Raw genomic sequence first — 17,031 nt, 5'->3', positions numbered from 1 at the left:
CCGCATCACCAGAAAGCATCGCGGGCGCCACCGGGGAAAAGGCATCCGCGTGCCGCCGCTTGATTGACATTCCATTTGTCCCGCGAAAGGTGCTCATGTGCTGAACACGGACTACGCGTCTCTCCCTCATCTGTGCTCAAAGATGGGGAATGAAGTTATCGCCTATTCGCACAAAACACGCGTCACTCTGAGAGAATGGCAATTTGTTTAGACCCTGACAACGAACACGGCCGCGTTTGATCCGTGCAGTTCATGAGGAAAATAACCCGCAAGGTAAACGGATGAATGAGGCGGCCGGGCCTCACTTTTTGGTGACATTCTTTCTCGTAGTTCGGTATACGGTGTTGTTTTCCTCCCATTTGAATATTCAATGCACTACTTATATATTAATACACGGTGTGTTTATGAATTGATGGCGTTCCTCCGGTATATATTTCTTAAGGCTCTGCGTTCGTTAGACCGTGATTACATCGTTCTGATCCTGCCCCCCCCCTAACATCAATCATTCATTCAAGATGCTCCTCAAGAAAAGAAAAAAAAAGATGAGAAAGGGAACACATTCTTATTCTCCGCTTCCTGCATCGGGCTTTTATGCAGTAGGTGGGGCATTGGGGTTAATGATAGAAGCGTGTTAATGTGCGAGGAGGAGGAGGCCCGGGTGCTGCACAAAGTGTTTGGAAGACGGTGCCAAACAACCCCAATCACAAGTTCTTTCAATCACACTGCGCCACATTTGAATATTTTCTACCTTAAGAGTCTGAAATCAATGCAATTTTAATCGCTGTTTAACATGTGGATGCTTTTTGAGGCTTCTTTGAGCTGTTTCACCTCGCCGGGCCGCCGGAGGGGAGGCGATGAGGAGACGACGCTCGCAGGAACTGCAGCAAAAACATGACTTTGGGGTTTCTTGAGCCTTTTTTTTCTTTGACCGAGGCTCTCTGGTCGGATCTAATCGGGGAGGAAATGGTTGTGTAGTCAACTGGATGCGACAAATGGAGAGGTTGACATCTGTGGAAAATAAGCCTCGGCCTATTCCCTTTCTCCTTGACTCTGGTAACTCTCAGCTAGCGGTGAGCTTAGCTTAGCATCAGGACTGGAGACAGCTAGCCTATTTGGAGCATTGGCTCATCAATTGACACAAACAAACTATAGATCCTTAAATTAGCTGAATTCGCTGCAACAGCATCAATACTGTTGTTTATTTAGATGTCAACGCCTGTCATGGTTTCATTGAAGCGGTTTTGCGGTTAAAAAATAAATTCCTTTTGTCAAGAATTTGTTTTATTTATCTCATTCCCGCTCGGATGCTAATTGTGTTATTAAAAGAAATGATGAAATGAAGAAATACAACGCTGTGCTTCCAGTCTCCGTGCTGAGCTAACTGGACAAATAAGAGTGACATCTATCTTCTCGTCTTCTCAATTTTCTTTTTATCTTGCAAAACTGAAAACCAAATCGTAAAAGAAAGTTATTTAGGTAGCAGAGATGTTAGTTGTCCTAGCGGGACCTTTCTTTCGTGGGGGGCTCTGGCGGTACCTGCGGGCCAACGTGGTGTTTGTTAGGATTAGAGCTGAGGTTTGTTGTTTCTTAGCACCAGACTTCCTTTAGACGGTTCTGGCTCCGATCTCTGGGTGTTCGCATGTGAAGTGGCACCGTGTGTGCAGAACAGCTGTTTCCATGGAGGCCTCGCTCAAAACATCAGACCCACGCGACGAGGAGGAAAAGGGGAAACCCAAGGAAGCTCCTCCACTTTTTATCCAAGACGAGAAAGAGGAACACAGGCAATAAATGCATCACGAGGAAAGAAAAAAGACCTTCTCCTTCCACCACTCGACCTCTTGTTGAGCACAATGGCCCCCGACGGAGCATACAAGTGCTCGACGGGCCCCATCCGAGCCGCAAAACAAGGCCGCTAACACCGAGCGCCGCGTCCGCCGCTCGTGCCTAATAAGAGCCTGGCGGAGGATTGGGAAGGCGCTGAACTCTTGAGTGGGATACTATAAATGTCTTGGTCTTGCTCATCAATGATGTAGGGAACGGGAACAGAGACAAGCTAACCCTCTTAGCCGGCGTGCGGCGCGTGCGTGGAGGGAGTGGACGCGGGCAGACGGAGGCAGAGAGGGAGACAGGTTGGGGCTACAGGCAGCTCTTAAGAGTGTGTACAGTTTGTGTTGAGCCCTGGGAGGCCAGCCGTATTCCTCCCCGTTACTTCCACTTCATTACTCCGAGAGCGGACATGCATTATTCAGCTCCTCAAGCTTCAATCCGCAGGGACCGATAGAGCCTTTAACAAACACTTTTAACCTAATCTACTCATCTTCAGAGCGTGAACTTATCTGCTCATTTGGCTCTAAACTCTGGTTCTGCCTTGATTTCTGTTTATTTTGGATTATTTCTCTGCTCCTGACATTCATCTTTTACTTGTAACCTATCCAGATGTTTTTATGCTTTAAGGTGCATTGTCGGCTATTGTTGCAGCTCAGACCATGGGGGGAAAAATAAGAACTGCAAAATGATTTCTTTTCTTTTTTTTAAACCCCCATTAACGGGCCACTAGGGGGCAGTGTGAACAAGTCATTACACGTCATTGACTTGTCTTCACCTTCTGGGGCTGTAAGACAAGGGAGAGTGACCCAGAATTTACAATCTGAAAATCTACATCAATCCCTGTGAGAGTCCATTTTCACACTGCTTTTATATTGTCATTTAATACTTAAACGATTGATTATAACCTTCATTATTTGACCTCGGAGCCCCAGAAGGGACTCAATGAGGGGGTTTACAAATTGAGAGTTGGAAAGAAATACAACCCTCATATTGCAGATCTGGTCAAAGGTTTGCAACCTTTGTTTTGTTATTAGATTCGAAAATGGTAATCTGTGCCATTGTTGTTTATTTTAGGATAAAGACAAAATACAATAAAAATGTTTCAGCTCTGTGATTATTTTTGGTCATACAAACACATTTGTTAAAAGATCCTTTACGGGAAAGTAATGTTTTCCTGGTTCTTTTGTCTTATTTGTGTTTTCACCTGGGAAGCCTGTCACAGATTAAGAGCACATGAACTATTAAAGTATTTAACCTGCTTCACTGCTAAAACAAAACTTATTAAAAAAAAGTAAATGATACGAAGACCAAATAACTGCTTTTATTTCCTATTTAAATAATGTCCACGAGTAAAACATTTGTGTTACAGTGAATATTTATGATAATAATAATAAATAAAAAAAAACTAGAAATCTGGGATCACCTTTGATCTCAGATTATTACACCAGTGTGCGCATTTCACTGTTAGATGGATGTGTGTGTGTGTGTGTGTGTGTGTGTGTGTGTGTGTGTGTGTGTGTGTGTGTGTGTGTGTGTGTGTGTGTGCGTGTGCGTGTTGCGGTGGGGGCATGAAAAGTGTTCCGCGTGGCCACTTCAGCGCCGCTGCTTGGACCTCAGCTGCCATCCTCTGGTGGTTTGGGGGACTGCACCCAGGTGGGGGCCGGAGTCCGCCTCGGGGCGCGGCGGGCTCCTCTTGCAGTTGTTATTGAGCGGGGTGAAAAGGTCTCCCGCGGCTCGGTGGCCTGCTCGTCCTGCACGCACACGCACACACACACACTCGAGCGTGGTCGTCATGTTACATCTCTGAGTGGACCCCCCAGGACTTTTGACCACCGGCAGTGCCCCCCCCCCACCCCCCCACACCCTGACCGGCATACTCGTCACATTCTCTCAGTGGGAACCTCGACGTTAAACGCGTTGCTCTAGATGATGCATAGGAGATGTTCGGTGGTGCGTCAATCCTCCTCCTCCTCCTCCTCATCTCTCCGCCACAACGAGCGCTCCGATCTCCTCGTTCCACGCGGAGATCCCCGCGGCTCCCGCGCGCCTCTCGCCGCGCGCCGCCGGTCGCTTATCATCACACGCTTTGCTTCACAAAAGTGATAATCCGCAGCAAACGCTCGGAAACTCCGCTCGAGCCGCACGTGACGCGAGTCGACTAAGTGCTTCTCGCTGCAGCGCCCCGACGTTCCCCGGAGAGGAGCGGGGCAATAATTCCCTCAGATTGCCCCAGTGGGAACGGAGCTGCTGGTTTTCTGTGTCCACTCCAATCACATCACTAATGGAGAGGCGGGTAAGCATCTGTGACAGCGGGAAACCAGATCTCTGCTCCCACCGCGTGTGCGTGTGTGTGTGTGTGTGTGTGTGTGCGTGCGTGCGTGCGTGTGTGTCCCTTGCAGATAAACAGTTGGCAGGTTTCCCCCTTTTCCTGTGCACGTGCATGGACACACGCACAGAGACACACACACACACACATCGGAGTGTAGGGGGCGGGTGGAGGTGCGGGGCACAAGCTGGACAGGGTTAATATACTCCATTAAGCTCTATTACCCCTAAATGACTTGGGCAGATGAATGAGGACTCACATTACTCTGCAACTCTGTGTACAATGATAGTGTGTGTGTGTGTGTGTGTGTGTGTGTGTGTGTGTGTGTAATTACTCTGTGAAGAAATGTGACCCGAGTCATCTATTATTATCCGCAGTGAAGGACGGCAGAGGGAGGTTACTGTACACCAACAAACCTCATCTTATCTCTTAGCACGTTTTCATCATCATCTCTGCAGCTGATGTTTTTAAATCCGGTGCGGTGAGATCATTTCTTCCTGTTTCTAATGTAAAATCCATTAATTTCAAGATTTTTTTCTGAGGTCAATAAACCAATTCTATCCGTGATTTTAGCGCAGCGTTTAAAGGAAAATAAAATCCCCAGTTGAAAACACTTTTTTGCACTCACGGATTTGTTGATAATTGTTTTAACCCCCATTTAATCAAATGGGCCCAGAGGTTTACTCTATTCGTCAAACCTCACGGGCCCTTTATTTAAATAAACATTTACCATTTAAATGACATTTTCTCTTCATGACTTTATATCATTTTCTGTTTTCCTTTTAATTGATTCACTTTTCAGTAATAGTTTTAAATACCAATGTACTGATCTCCCGGGAGACGCCAGTCAAAAGCTTATGCAGATTTAATAGATACAATAGAATACGTGGATGAAATGTGTGTCCCGGGTCCTAATTTAAATGAGTACACACTATGATGGGGGCGGGGCCACGCTGTCAGTCATTGTGAGCGAGACAGACAGCACATTTCATCATGTGCTCTCAATAATAAAATGAACTGCAATGTTCACACATGGTCATAATCTGTTTTCAGGTGTCTTACTGGTTCGGATCATATCAGAAACAACATGCAGTCTTGTATTGAATATTACGTTTAAATACGCGAGAGCCTGCGGCCATGCACGGGCTCAGTGTACGGCAGAGTGGTGCTAAGCGTCAACCTCAGCATGCTGATGCCTCAGTAAAAATGTTCTGCTGCTACTGAGCTCCAAGATCACAAATAAATGTTGTCCTGAAGATGGAAACACTATGATTTTGTCGTTTAGTTTGCAAAACCACGATGCCGACATGAGTGTTTAGCAGGTAAAATGTTCACCATGTTTATCACTAAAGCGTGCTAGCATGCTAGCATTTTGCTAATTAACAGTACCGTGAATTACCATGCAGAAGCAAGTGGAGGGCACAACACTGGCGTATCTCCTTAGTCAGGGGATCTGGTGTTGTGTAGTTGTGCAAGAAAAGGTTGTTTTATTCGCAACATTCTGCACGTGCGCTGCTGAAAAACCGCGGTGGAAACGGCGGAAGTGAACTAAAGACGTGGAGTCGGGCCGACATCTTAACAGCTGCCGAGGTGAGCTGCAGATTCAGATCTTTCTGTTGGTTCGTCACCTCTTCGCATCGTCACGTTGTCATTTGCTACACGAGGAAATAAACAGTCAATTATGTTAAATTAAGTTACTGAAACAAATTAAAGAAATGACAGACGGAGCAACGCAACAAAGTTGATTTTCTCATCAGTGGAAAAGTCAAGTCGAGGGCTGATTTTCTTCCTCCTGCGTAAACGCTGGCTGAACACGCCTGCAAAAATGGGCACATTTGCGTGCAACATTTCCCAGGTATTTCACACACTGAGGCCTAAATCACACAAAATCGCTGAGCTCACATATGAATTAATTTCGTGCAGCTTCTCCGTCCCGCTCGAACACGCCAGTGTGTCTCAATGGACGCTGGACAAAGACGCAGCGAGCCCTCGGCCCCCCTCGGGACGCTCGCTGCGCTAAGTTGCTTCGCCGTAACAAACCCAGTGGATAAACATTGTTTCAAAATGGCTGAAAGGAGCCAGCGATGCGAGCGGTCGGGCCGCGAAGCTTCCCTCCGTCCTAATCTGCTTCTTCCCTTAGATTATTGCCATGAATGAGCAGGCAACAAGAGAGAAGACTTATCACTCCCACCCTTTCATGGCATTTGCTGTGTGTATTTTCCCTGTATATTAAATTTGTCTCCTTTTTAAAGGCGCTGACAATGTTTGCAGCTCGTCTGTCCGCCGATCGCAGCTGCAGCGCGACAATAAACGCACGCAGGCTAAGAAGCAGCACTCGGTAAACTGGAACGTGGAGATTGTTGAATTACTCATGAGTTTTGATACTTTGCTTTTGTGTAAACGCTTAATTCCGCTAATCCCCATGGAGAGACAGTGAATGGCGTAAATTCCCTATGATATCTTGTCTGGGCTAAACATTTGCTCACTTACGTATACATTGGGTACAGAAAATTATTCTTTTGACAACATTACAACGGACTTAACCCAGTGCCCCGTTCGTCCTGCAATGACACGTATTAGCTTCATTGCGTTGGGAGGTACATTTCCATTTCAGTTCAAAACTCAGCGCCCGGCCTGCACACACACACACACACACACACACACACACGTGGATCAAACGGCCTTTTGTTTTGTTGTTGGCAGTTTGTGCTTCAGCTCCAGCGCTTATTCTATTAATATTGCGTTATTGACGTGTTGTTTTGCTGCGGACAGATTCGCTTTCTACGTTTTAATTTGCAGCACAGCCGCTCGAAATTCAAGAAATATGAACTGCCTTGTTCATTATCCCTTTAACTGCGCGTCGGGGCCTTTTCTTCCCCCCCGAGCCCCTCGGGGGTCAAGCTCCGCAAAGCCTATTTCGGCAATCAAACACCGACCCTCCCCGACCCTCTCTTTCCTCCTTTCTCCACACACGCACACCTCTCCTGGACCTCTTTTCTCTCCCCCGTCACCCCCCCCCCATCCCCCCTTCCCTCTCCTCCCAATGCCCACCTTTCTTTCTGTCCGACTGGCCCTCTCAGCGGGGCTATAGAGCCCAAACTTGTCTACATTTACCCCCTGCGTTGGCCGACCAACGAGGCCCTCCGTCAGCGCCGCGCCCTTCTCCCCGAGTCAGCTCACGCTCTCTGTTTTCTCAACCCCTGACCCCCGGGCCATGGCAACGGGGGCAGGAATGTCAGGAGTGATTGGCAGGATAAAGAGCGCGGCCCCTCTCTCCCGAGCAAGCGGATTTGAGACACTTTGAGGGGCGAACAATGGCGGATTTGGGCTTGATTGGATCACTGATGAGCTGATGACTGTCAAAAGAGCACGTCGTCTTTACATAAGCCTGATTATCTCTGCATGGCGTAGGAGCGCAGAAGAGCAGGAGGGGTAACCGCCGCGGTGGGAGGGAGGGGAGGACTGGCAGGGAGCTCATCCCACCCCCACCACCCCCCCCCCCATGCGGAGTGCCTCCTAAAGGGGGATAGATCTGCACGCGAGGGCCAGGCTACGGGGGCCCGGGCCTCTCCCATCCACTGGGGGCCTTTAACAAATCCATTCAGGCGACCGGGGGCCCTCACACATGTGGCCTTAATCACAGGAGGGTGGCTGAGGGTGGGAGTGCGAGGGAGGGGGGGGGGGGGATGACACATGGAGGCAATCATTGTTCGATCCCTGACCATCCCATCAGGACGGACAGAGGAGCGGAGAGAAAAAGAGCGAGAGGGAAGGATGTATGCAGAGGGAGCGAGGTGCTGACAGAAAAGAGCAGTGGGACGGGCGAATCAAAGACAAATCCCCTCCATAATCTACCTCTTTAATAGGGATTAGAACTCACCAAAGGGCCTGCAGCAGAATACCAAAGCGCCAATGAACACTCCATTCAGTGAGAGTTTGAGGGGCTGACGGGACTCTAGAAAACTCCCGCGTGTTGTTCGGAGGTGTTTGACTCGCTCGTCTCTTTTTTTTTTTGCAGGGTGCGCCGATTTATTCTGTTTTTGAAAAAGTTTCCGGGGCCGCGAACGACCAACATGGAGCAAAAAACTTTGAAAACTCCCGACTAAGTTTCCGACGGCACCCGCCAGAACGCGCTAATCATATTTTGGATCTGCTCACTTTTTTCTTCCGCTCCTTTCATAACAAAACATGTTTGGGACACGCTGTGTAACTGATTAAACAGCCGCTTGATGTCGTTTTTCGGCCCCATCATGCTAAGCTCACTGATATCCAACTTTGAAAGAATAGCATATTGTTTGGCTACTTGGAAGAACAGTAGCGTGATCTGGCTGGGATGAAGCGTGGAAAAAAAGCAAAGTGTGTGTGTGTGTGTGTGTGTGAGGGAGAGAGCGGCTGGTAATTCTCCTCAGCGGTGCTGATGGCAGTCTGTCAGAGTTGGCAGAGGAAGTGAAAATGGCCTCAAGTGTCTGGCTTCCCTCCATGCTGTCCTCACATCAATGACGGCTCGCACTGCATCATCTCTCTCCCGCTCGCTTCCATTTGCGCTCTTTAGACTCCAGTTTGCTCTCTCCATCTCTTGCTTTCTGACTCTTTCTCTGTCTGTGAAGAGGATGAATCAGGAAAAACACATTTTCTTTTGGAGTGGTTGAGAAGAAGTCCAAACCAGAGTTAAACAGTCGTATTATTTCTCCACACCTGGCGTACGCACGTGTCAGGCGGTTTTAAGGATTTTAAGATATATAAACGCGTATTTTCTTGCTGGTAGTTTCATCAGATGATTGAGTACACAGTAAATCTGAGGCCAGCTGCCCGCAAGCTCTGCATAACACTGGGAACGAGGATAAAACCACACATTCCCTCTCCTGACTCGTCTCAGGGGCTCTCCACTCCAAGCTACGACGCTACGTGACCCTCCAGCGACAGCTTGTGGTTTAGTTATATTCAAAATAAACTTAGAGTCACTTATTTATATGCAGGAAATGACTGACGTGAGAAAGATCAGGATCTCAGGGGTCTCCTGGATCAGAGTCCTGTGTTTGTTTGACCCACCCGTCCTGTGTGGGTTTATGTCAGCTGCCGCGAGTAATATGTAATAATGAGTCAGTTTCAAGCGCTTTGTGTCAGATGCCGAGATGCACTGATGCAAAGTGTAAAAAACCCACTTCTAACACTCACAGTACGCTTTATGTTATTTTGTTGATGATGAAAAATACAACGTATGAACAAATGTCGAGGGATATACAATTTTTTTAAAGAAGAACAAATTATAAGGCCAAATGTTGGGCCTATTTTAGCTGTTTTTTTTTAGGTTTTTAATTATAAGAGGAGGGTATCTCTAGTTTTCTGATACATATTATCTAATTTTTCATCTTTTTGACAGTGAATTATTCTAAGAGTCCATCATGATATAAAAGCATAACTGTCTTCTTCTAAAAAAAGGTCAATCAACATCAGCAAATTTTGAGAAACATGGTTTTTGGAGTGTTAATTAAGCAACAATATTAGCCTGTTGTCGGTTTGTTTGCGGGAGGTAACTGCATTAAATACACCAACACTTAAAATGTTTTATACTGACGACTGTTGAGGATTTAAAAACTGACGTGCAGAAAGCTTTTCCTCCGCGAGGACGTTTCGCTCCGAGAGGCGAGTTTCTGCTTTACTTTCTCTGAGAGTGAGGTGGCAGCATTGAGTTAATCTGCAGGTCCATGAACCTGGAGGCTCTGGATCCGTCAAACCAGCTCAAATCCCCGTTTGACTTTGGTCCATTTGCCCAGACAAGTCTGCATTATATTGATACAAATTGTGATAAAGTAACTGGCAAAGTGCCCTTTCATTTCACCAGGCAAGTAGCTATCCGACATATCGCCAATATACTTATTTCTTAAGGCTTTTGGGTGGTCTTAACCCAACCTGACCTCACTTAAATCTAACCGTTGTGCTAATCTGATCCAAAGAACTGAACATCTGCAGCGCTAGACTTCCGCTGAGCGGCCCGTTGACTTTACTGTAAGGTGACTATTCAGTGTTTGACTTTCAAACCGGAGTGTGAAGCGAAAGCGTCGCGGACTTCAAGCCTTATCTGCATATCACGTTCGAAGATAGCCATCTAAATTAGGTGTGTTTACCTGAACCTGGTGCTGTGGCCCCCTCGAGAGGCCCTTGTGGCACGAGGGACCTGCTGCTAATCCAAACATGCGTGCAGGACCACAGCTTTGAGAGACATTAACAGCCTTGAGACCCCCCCCCCCCCCCGGCGTCCTCTCCCTCCCTTTGCCCCGGTGTCTTTGGCCCTGTGAACGTTAAGGATTGCTCAGAGTGACACACAACCCCCCCCCCCCCCCCCCCTCCCTCTCTCCCCCACACTCCCATCCACCTCCCCCTGAGCTGCCGCCCCCATACTGGCTGCTGGCCTTTCCTTCCGTCTGATCCATATTTCAGAGGCGGCAGTGGCGGCACTGAGGGGGTATAATCCAACATTAAAGCGAGAAGGTCTGGGCTGAAGGCACAGGCGCGGGTTCATAAGGTCCTGGAAATCTTCAATTTCAATTTCCGCAGCGTTTGCAGTGGCTTCCAAGGCGCTGGCGTAAGTCTCAGAGTTTTGGCCGGAGTGCAGATTTCAATAAGGGCGAGGCGTTTATTTCTGCAAGGGGCAAACCGTGCACGGTTTAGTTGGCAAGCGGAGGGCGAAAAACAAACCAGACACGCCGACGAAGGGGTCAATTAAAAGGTGGGGACACTGTGATCATCATTAAACAAGTGGAAATCAATCTTAGTTTTATATATTATTGCATATTTGTAAATGCATGATTTCCTCTTGAAGCACCACATCTTCTGTGACTTCACACAACTTCTAAGAGGAAGGGAACTAAGAACAGAATTTAAACGACGTAATCAATTCTAATGTGAACACTTATATGTGTCAGAACATTTTAAAAAGTAATAGAAACATTTACTGAAAATAAAGAGTTAGGAGGTTTAGGTCCCCCTTTATACACCTCTGACATTATAGACCCAACATGAACCATTTCTAATTAAGGGAAGAAAACTCCAAAAATAAATGACTATAATGACATTTATTTAGTTCCCAAAAAAATATATTCTTTAAAGACAAATTCATATCCTGTATTTACAATTTTTAAAGGTTTCCATTCACAACCGAAGAAGAAACATATAGGACATAAAAGAGAGATACAAGCAAATCTGTGACAAAAACAACCACCTCTTTTGCATGTAGAAGCTAAACGGTAATACTATGACAGGTAGCACTGCCAAAAGAAATAGCCTTCATTAAACTGTTCTCCCTTAAATAAAATGATTCCTTTCTCTTTCTCTGAGTCTTCTCATAATGTCGTTGTCACAACTCGCTGTGGTGCCGTCCCGTGGTGAGGTCTGCAGAGCGGAAAGACAACCAAAAGAAAACAGAGGTCAGAGGTGAAATAAATGTGGGACAAGCTGCAAATAGCAGGGGGAAATGTGTACGTTTACCGTGGTATAAATACTTCAAATAACACATCGGTTTCCGTGAGTTCCATTTTTCAAAGGCTATTTTAAAACAATGTTTAACTCTATTTATGCAAATGAAAGAAGACACTGAATTGCTTTTATGTCTTTTCACCCTCCACTGCGTCCCTGATGTTGCTATCAGCGGTTTCTTTGACATACATTAGCCGCATTCAGTAAGGGGGCGTAAATAAATGGTGGCAGATTATTTAAATGGAATAGGTGGCAATCATTTAAGGGGGGGTATATTGGTATATTACTGCTGCCCGACGAGGCGTTAAAGTGGGGACTCAAATCACATGATTTATGTGCTGAGGTCTGCCTTCCGCTCCAGTCAGTTGGAACAGTGTTTGCTTCTGCTTTAAGGTTCATTTAGCAGAGGACACGTGGAGAGAAATGGAGGCTAATAATGTCGCGATGGCAAATTGATTTCAAATGCACGAGGTTACCTGTCAGATATCCGCTGGAACGGGGACTTCAGGGAGTCAGGCCTGTGGTCGCTCTCCTCGTCTGTAAAATAAATAGCAATTTATTGGAAAAAGCATCTTGAAAATTCCCTTTTGTAAATTGTCAAATTTGGATGATACGTGTTGGGGATCAAATGTTGTTGCTCATTCAGTAAAACACAAATGGCACACAGTTGTCCGTACCATCTCTTTTTGGGCTGAAGCTTCCCGACGACTCCACATCGCTGTCATCCTCCGTCCCCGAAGTTCCGGGCCCCGCCGCGGCCGGCCGTGCGTCATGACGCGCCACCGGCACCGCTCCGTGGAGAGGCAGGTGTCCGGCCGGCGCTCCTCCGAGGAGCGACCGCATGTTCAAAATAGAATTGGCGTTCAGAAAAGCCGCGTTGGCCCAGTTGTGCAGTTTGCCGATCTGGCACGTGTAAATCCCATGGCCCGAGAGCAGGGCCGGGTGGCCGGCGGAGGCCAAAGCCGGGTGGTGCGCATGGGCCGCGGGGGGAGGTCTGTGAGAGCTGTCCGGGGCCGTGGCGGTCTCGGCCAGGGACCAGATTTTGGGTTTGCTCTGCGGCGGTCTCTGGCAGTCCTGTCTGCCCGGGGAACGATCCACCGCGAGTTTGACGACGGGCGATCTGTCGAGAGGAACCGCCGCCTCCGTTCCTCGCGAGCCCTCCACGGAAAGCGTCCTGCTGCTCTCGGAGCTCTTGGGCTCCGAGGCCTGCTCTCTGTCCGCCAGGCCGGCCTCCCCCTCTCCCTCTCCCTCGCCCCCGCACTCTCCCTCAGCCTCCCCCTTCCCGGAGCCCTGCTCCCCCGCCCGCTGCTCCTCGGGTCTTTCGATGTCGACGGTTTCCAGATCGATCTCCTCCTCTTCGTCGTCGTCGTCGCTGCCGTTCTTGCCGTGCTCGTCCTCGTTGTCGCTGCTGAAGATGCGGCCGTCCCGGTCCTCGGCGCTGCGGCCCCAGGTTACCTTGTTCTCCTTCTTCAGGCGCCTGCGCGCGTTTGCGAACCACGTCGAGACCTGGCGGAGGGAAACGTTTCACGCATTAGGGAGCGAATCGAACCACGCGGTGACCCTGAAAACGCGGTCGCTGCGGATTAGAACCATGAATAGATGAAATATTTTTAAAAACCCTCATTATTATTCCCCATTATTATTCCTCGTCTTCATTAAAGGAGCTTTGGAATCAGAAATATCTGGAGACGTGTCTCTCTCGGCGAGGACGTGTGGCTTTATTCAAGTGGGCCATCAGTCAGTCACACAGCTGCATTATTTAATAATGTAAGAATTAGATGATCTATTGCCTTTGAAGGGGGAGATAAGTACTAATGAGAGAAGCACATGTGCTTTCCTAATCCTCAGCTGAAGCGCAACCCACCTGTGTGAGTGTCATCCTGGTGATGATGGCGAGCATGATCTTCTCTCCCTTCGTGGGGTAAGGGTTCTTCTGGTGCTCCTGCAGCCAGGCCTTCAGGGTGCTGGTGGTCTCCCGGGTGGCGGTCTTGGCCCTCGACGGGTCCCCGTACGGGTACTGGCCGTATGGGTAGAAGCCTTGGGCGGCGTGGACCGGCAGAGAGGCCGGGTGGGACCCCGGGCTGTCCTTCAGCTCGTACTGGGAGCCCTGAAATGTTATTGGAGGGGAGACAACTTGTTGAACTGCTTGACTTTTCTTCATAAATAAATAATAATAAAATAATTTATTCACCAGGTTTAGAGAGCCAAACCAACTACGTCTGAATTATTTTTTGTGCGGGAAAAAAGTTTTGAAAAGTTCCAATCATGTCAGTTTTAAACCAAATAATATCAGACATTACATCACGAATTAAGAAAATAGCCCATAACAATTATGTTTGCCAATTATTATTCTTTCTGAAGTGGTAGTATTTTATATATGACATATAAACATTTAAAAATATATATTTCATAAACAAATCAGGAATTTAATTATTTGCAAACGTTCTCTGAACATCAGAATTAATTGTTTTCTATATAAGAAACGTCCACATTTACAGTAGATTACAATTTCCATTCATTATTTTTATTTTAATTCACATATCAATAATTTACACCCCAAATAAATCTGGACCAACTAAACTAATTAACCTAAAAGATGAGTTATTTTGAGTGTGGTGAACTCAATAATCGGAAGCTATAAATATATTACAAATTTAAAACACAACAATAACGAAACGCCAACTGACACCCGGCGGTTTGGACTTAATGGAATTATCATTTATTAACGATCGTTAAACCACAAATATCCCCGAAAAAGGGGGATGATCCGTATTTGCATATCTTAATGACTTCGCACTATTGGATAACAGCGAATCAGTTTGCAATTAACGAGAGCTCAGGCGGACAAACAAACAAACAAACAAACAAACAAACAGAGAAGCGACGATAACCCAACCAGGGCTGAAGCGCGTATCCACTCTCACCATCTGCGATATGAGGGCGAGGTCTGCGGCTCCGCTGTACGGCAGGAAGGCGCTGTAGTTGTGGGCCGCCCACGGGCTCCCGTACATCCCCAGCATGGAGCCGACCGCAGCGGCGGTGGCGGACGAGCTCAAGCCGCCCTCGGTGCCTCCTTCCCGGGCGGAGGCCGGCCGCTCGCCCGCGTACATCTCATGGGACGCGCTGAGGAACTGGGGGTACCCCAGCTGAGGGAAAGACATGTCCGGGGGGGCGGGGGACAAAAACCGCGTATACTGTAAATCTCTCTCTCAAAGCCAAATAAGAGGCAGCAACAAACCAACAAAAAAAAAAAGAAGAAGAAAAAAAAAAAGAGAAAGTAGCAATTCCCAGAAAGAAGTAGAGGATGAAGGGGGTGTCTAAATCACCAGAGTCCCCCTTTAAGTAACTGTCAAGCTTTCCCACTTCCACCGACCCGCAGTTGTGTCAGAGCCGCAGTTTGGCACCTCGAGTGCGGAGTGATGCGCGTATCTGGCCGCGGGAGCTTCTGGATGTGGAGCTGACTGACTGATTGGCAGCCTACTTAAACACCAAGCTCCTCCTATGCCCGGGGCAGGCGATTAGTGCATTGGTTAGCCCAGGTCGTGTGTGTGTGTGTGTGTGTGTGTGTGTGTGTGTGTGTGTGAGATCCAATTTCTGCAGCCTTAACTGTGTCTATACGCAACAGAAAACCTGTGAAGTGTGTGCATGTGTGTGCATGTGTGTGCATGCGTGCGCTGTGTATACTTGCTGTTTTTTTTGCAGCCAGCACGACTTTATTTAACAAATGCTCTGTTTGGACACGCGGGTCCTAATTGCTGTGCGCATACTTTTATACTTAGTAACTCTCTGGTAATAACCGCAATGATACTAATAATATTAATTAATGGTTGTTTAAAAACATTTTTGCCATCTAACTATTTCGTGCAGTTCTAACAACTAGAACATTTTAGGCGTCATTCTTCCTCTACGCGTTGACAGCGGATGCGCAGGGCATGCCGGGACATTCTGTCCAGCAGATGGGCCGGGAGGCATCGATATGGTCGGCCAGATCGGAGAGGAATGTCCGTGATTATCGACGGAAGTCGCTGGAGCATATTTGCAGAGTGAAGATAAAGGAGTCTGGAGGTAATGGCAGAGATGGACGAGGATAGGAGATCGCAGCGATAAGAAGCACACGGGAGCTGTGGAGTGGAAAATGACAGATGTTCGTGGGGAAGAATGGACTACTGTACTCTGCTGGCCCTGTAGGTACCAAGTCATGGAGCAAATGTAAAAAAGAAAGTGGGGATTTCTTTTAATTTGACATTTAAAATGCAAGAAAATCGATTATTGAAATGTGGAAAGTGTATCAATTCGAGGCATGCAGATTGATGGTTCCTCATTGACAGGCTTAACTATCAAAACAACTCTGTTTCAATCCGCTCCTTTGAACACACACACACACATGCACACACGCACACATGCACACACGCACACACACACATGCACACACACGCACACATCGGGCAGTGCTAATGAGGTTGAGCACCCTGCGCCCTGCTCGGTGGCCCCGTGGCCCTCCTGGGCCCCCTCAGAGGTTAGCTGTGTAATTACTCCATCCCCATAAATACAGATTCATCATTTCACACTGGAGCCCCTGATGAGCAGAGAGAGGGGGGGGGGGGGGGGGGGGGGGGGTGGGGGTGGAGATGGGGTGGGGGTGGAGGAGGAAGAGGAGGAGGATCTAATGATTTAATTACAGTGCTTAAAGCCCACTCTGGCTAAGTGATGGTCCTCTCTGTCTCTTTCTCCTCCTCAGCGCTGGCACCTAGAGGGCTTTACTCATGAATCTCAAAGCTGTTTTCCTAAACACATATTATGACGAGCGCCGCCACCGCCGCGATGGTGTGTGTGTGTGTGTGTGAGAAACAGCGAGAGAGAGAGAGAGAGAGAGAGAGAGAGAGAGAGGATGCTTAATCTCCATGGCATTTTAAATGGCATTCATGGAGAGCGACTCCATCCTCATTGCCAAGGTAAATGGAGCCAGGGGACTCTCCATTTCAGCTCGATAAAAGAGCAATGTTAAAGACCCTCACCATTTCCCTCTCTCTCTCTCTCTCTCTCCCTCCCTCCCTCCCTCGCACCCCCCCCCCCCCCCTCTGCCTCGTTTCTCACTTAAAATTAATGTTTTTCTCATGACAGGGAAGGGAAACGAGACATATCCACCATCTAATAGGATAATATAGCCCCATTCACCGCCCCCCCCACCACCACCCCTCCCTCTCTCCCTCCCTCCCTCTCTCTCTCTCTCCCCCCTCTCTCTCTTTCTCTCTCCTTCTCTCTTTGCCTTTGTAGCTGCCTGATTTCCATAGTGTCTCTGTGGAGAGGCGGTTAATGAATTCCTCTGAGCTGGAGAAAGGGGGAGAATGGTTTGGCGGTTTAGAGAGAGAAAGAGGCAGGGATAGGGGGAGGAAGGCTTTGAGCTA

General features: G+C 47.8%; 1 protein-coding gene across 1 annotated transcript; it reads right to left on the bottom strand.

Annotated features, from left to right (window-relative positions):
- Nucleotides 1-11,207: 11,207 nt before the first annotated feature.
- Nucleotides 11,208-15,146, bottom strand: irx1b (iroquois homeobox 1b). The gene is made up of 5 exons (XM_040189399.2): nucleotides 14,551-15,146; nucleotides 13,491-13,733; nucleotides 12,304-13,132; nucleotides 12,103-12,163; nucleotides 11,208-11,542 (listed from the first exon to the last, which is right to left on the bottom strand). Exons 1-5 carry the CDS (start codon nucleotides 14,785-14,787, stop codon nucleotides 11,494-11,496), a joined length of 1,419 nt encoding a protein of 472 aa, XP_040045333.1. The 5' UTR covers nucleotides 14,788-15,146; the 3' UTR covers nucleotides 11,208-11,493.
- Nucleotides 15,147-17,031: the final 1,885 nt, after the last annotated feature.

Source organism: Gasterosteus aculeatus, chromosome 10, assembly GCF_964276395.1.
Source record: "Gasterosteus aculeatus chromosome 10, fGasAcu3.hap1.1, whole genome shotgun sequence".
Taxonomy (NCBI): domain Eukaryota; kingdom Metazoa; phylum Chordata; class Actinopteri; order Perciformes; family Gasterosteidae; genus Gasterosteus; species Gasterosteus aculeatus.
The sequence above is the reverse complement of the archived record's forward strand: the minus strand, read 5'-3'. Positions and strand labels throughout refer to the sequence as shown.

What these genes read in the sequence shown, in the direction of transcription:
- irx1b (XM_040189399.2), bottom strand. Translation starts at nt 14,787, where the DNA reads ATGTCTTTCCCTCAGCTGGGGTACCCCCAGTTCCTCAGCGCGTCCCAT. An exon ending in TCGCCCTCATATCGCAGATG is followed by an intron (nt 13,734 to 14,550) that starts GTGAGAGTGGAT and finishes ATAACATTTCAG; the next exon opens with GGCTCCCAGTACGAGCTGAA. An exon ending in TTCCAGCGGATATCTGACAG is followed by an intron (nt 11,543 to 12,102) that starts GTAACCTCGTGC and finishes TCCGCTCTGCAG; the next exon opens with ACCTCACCACGGGACGGCAC.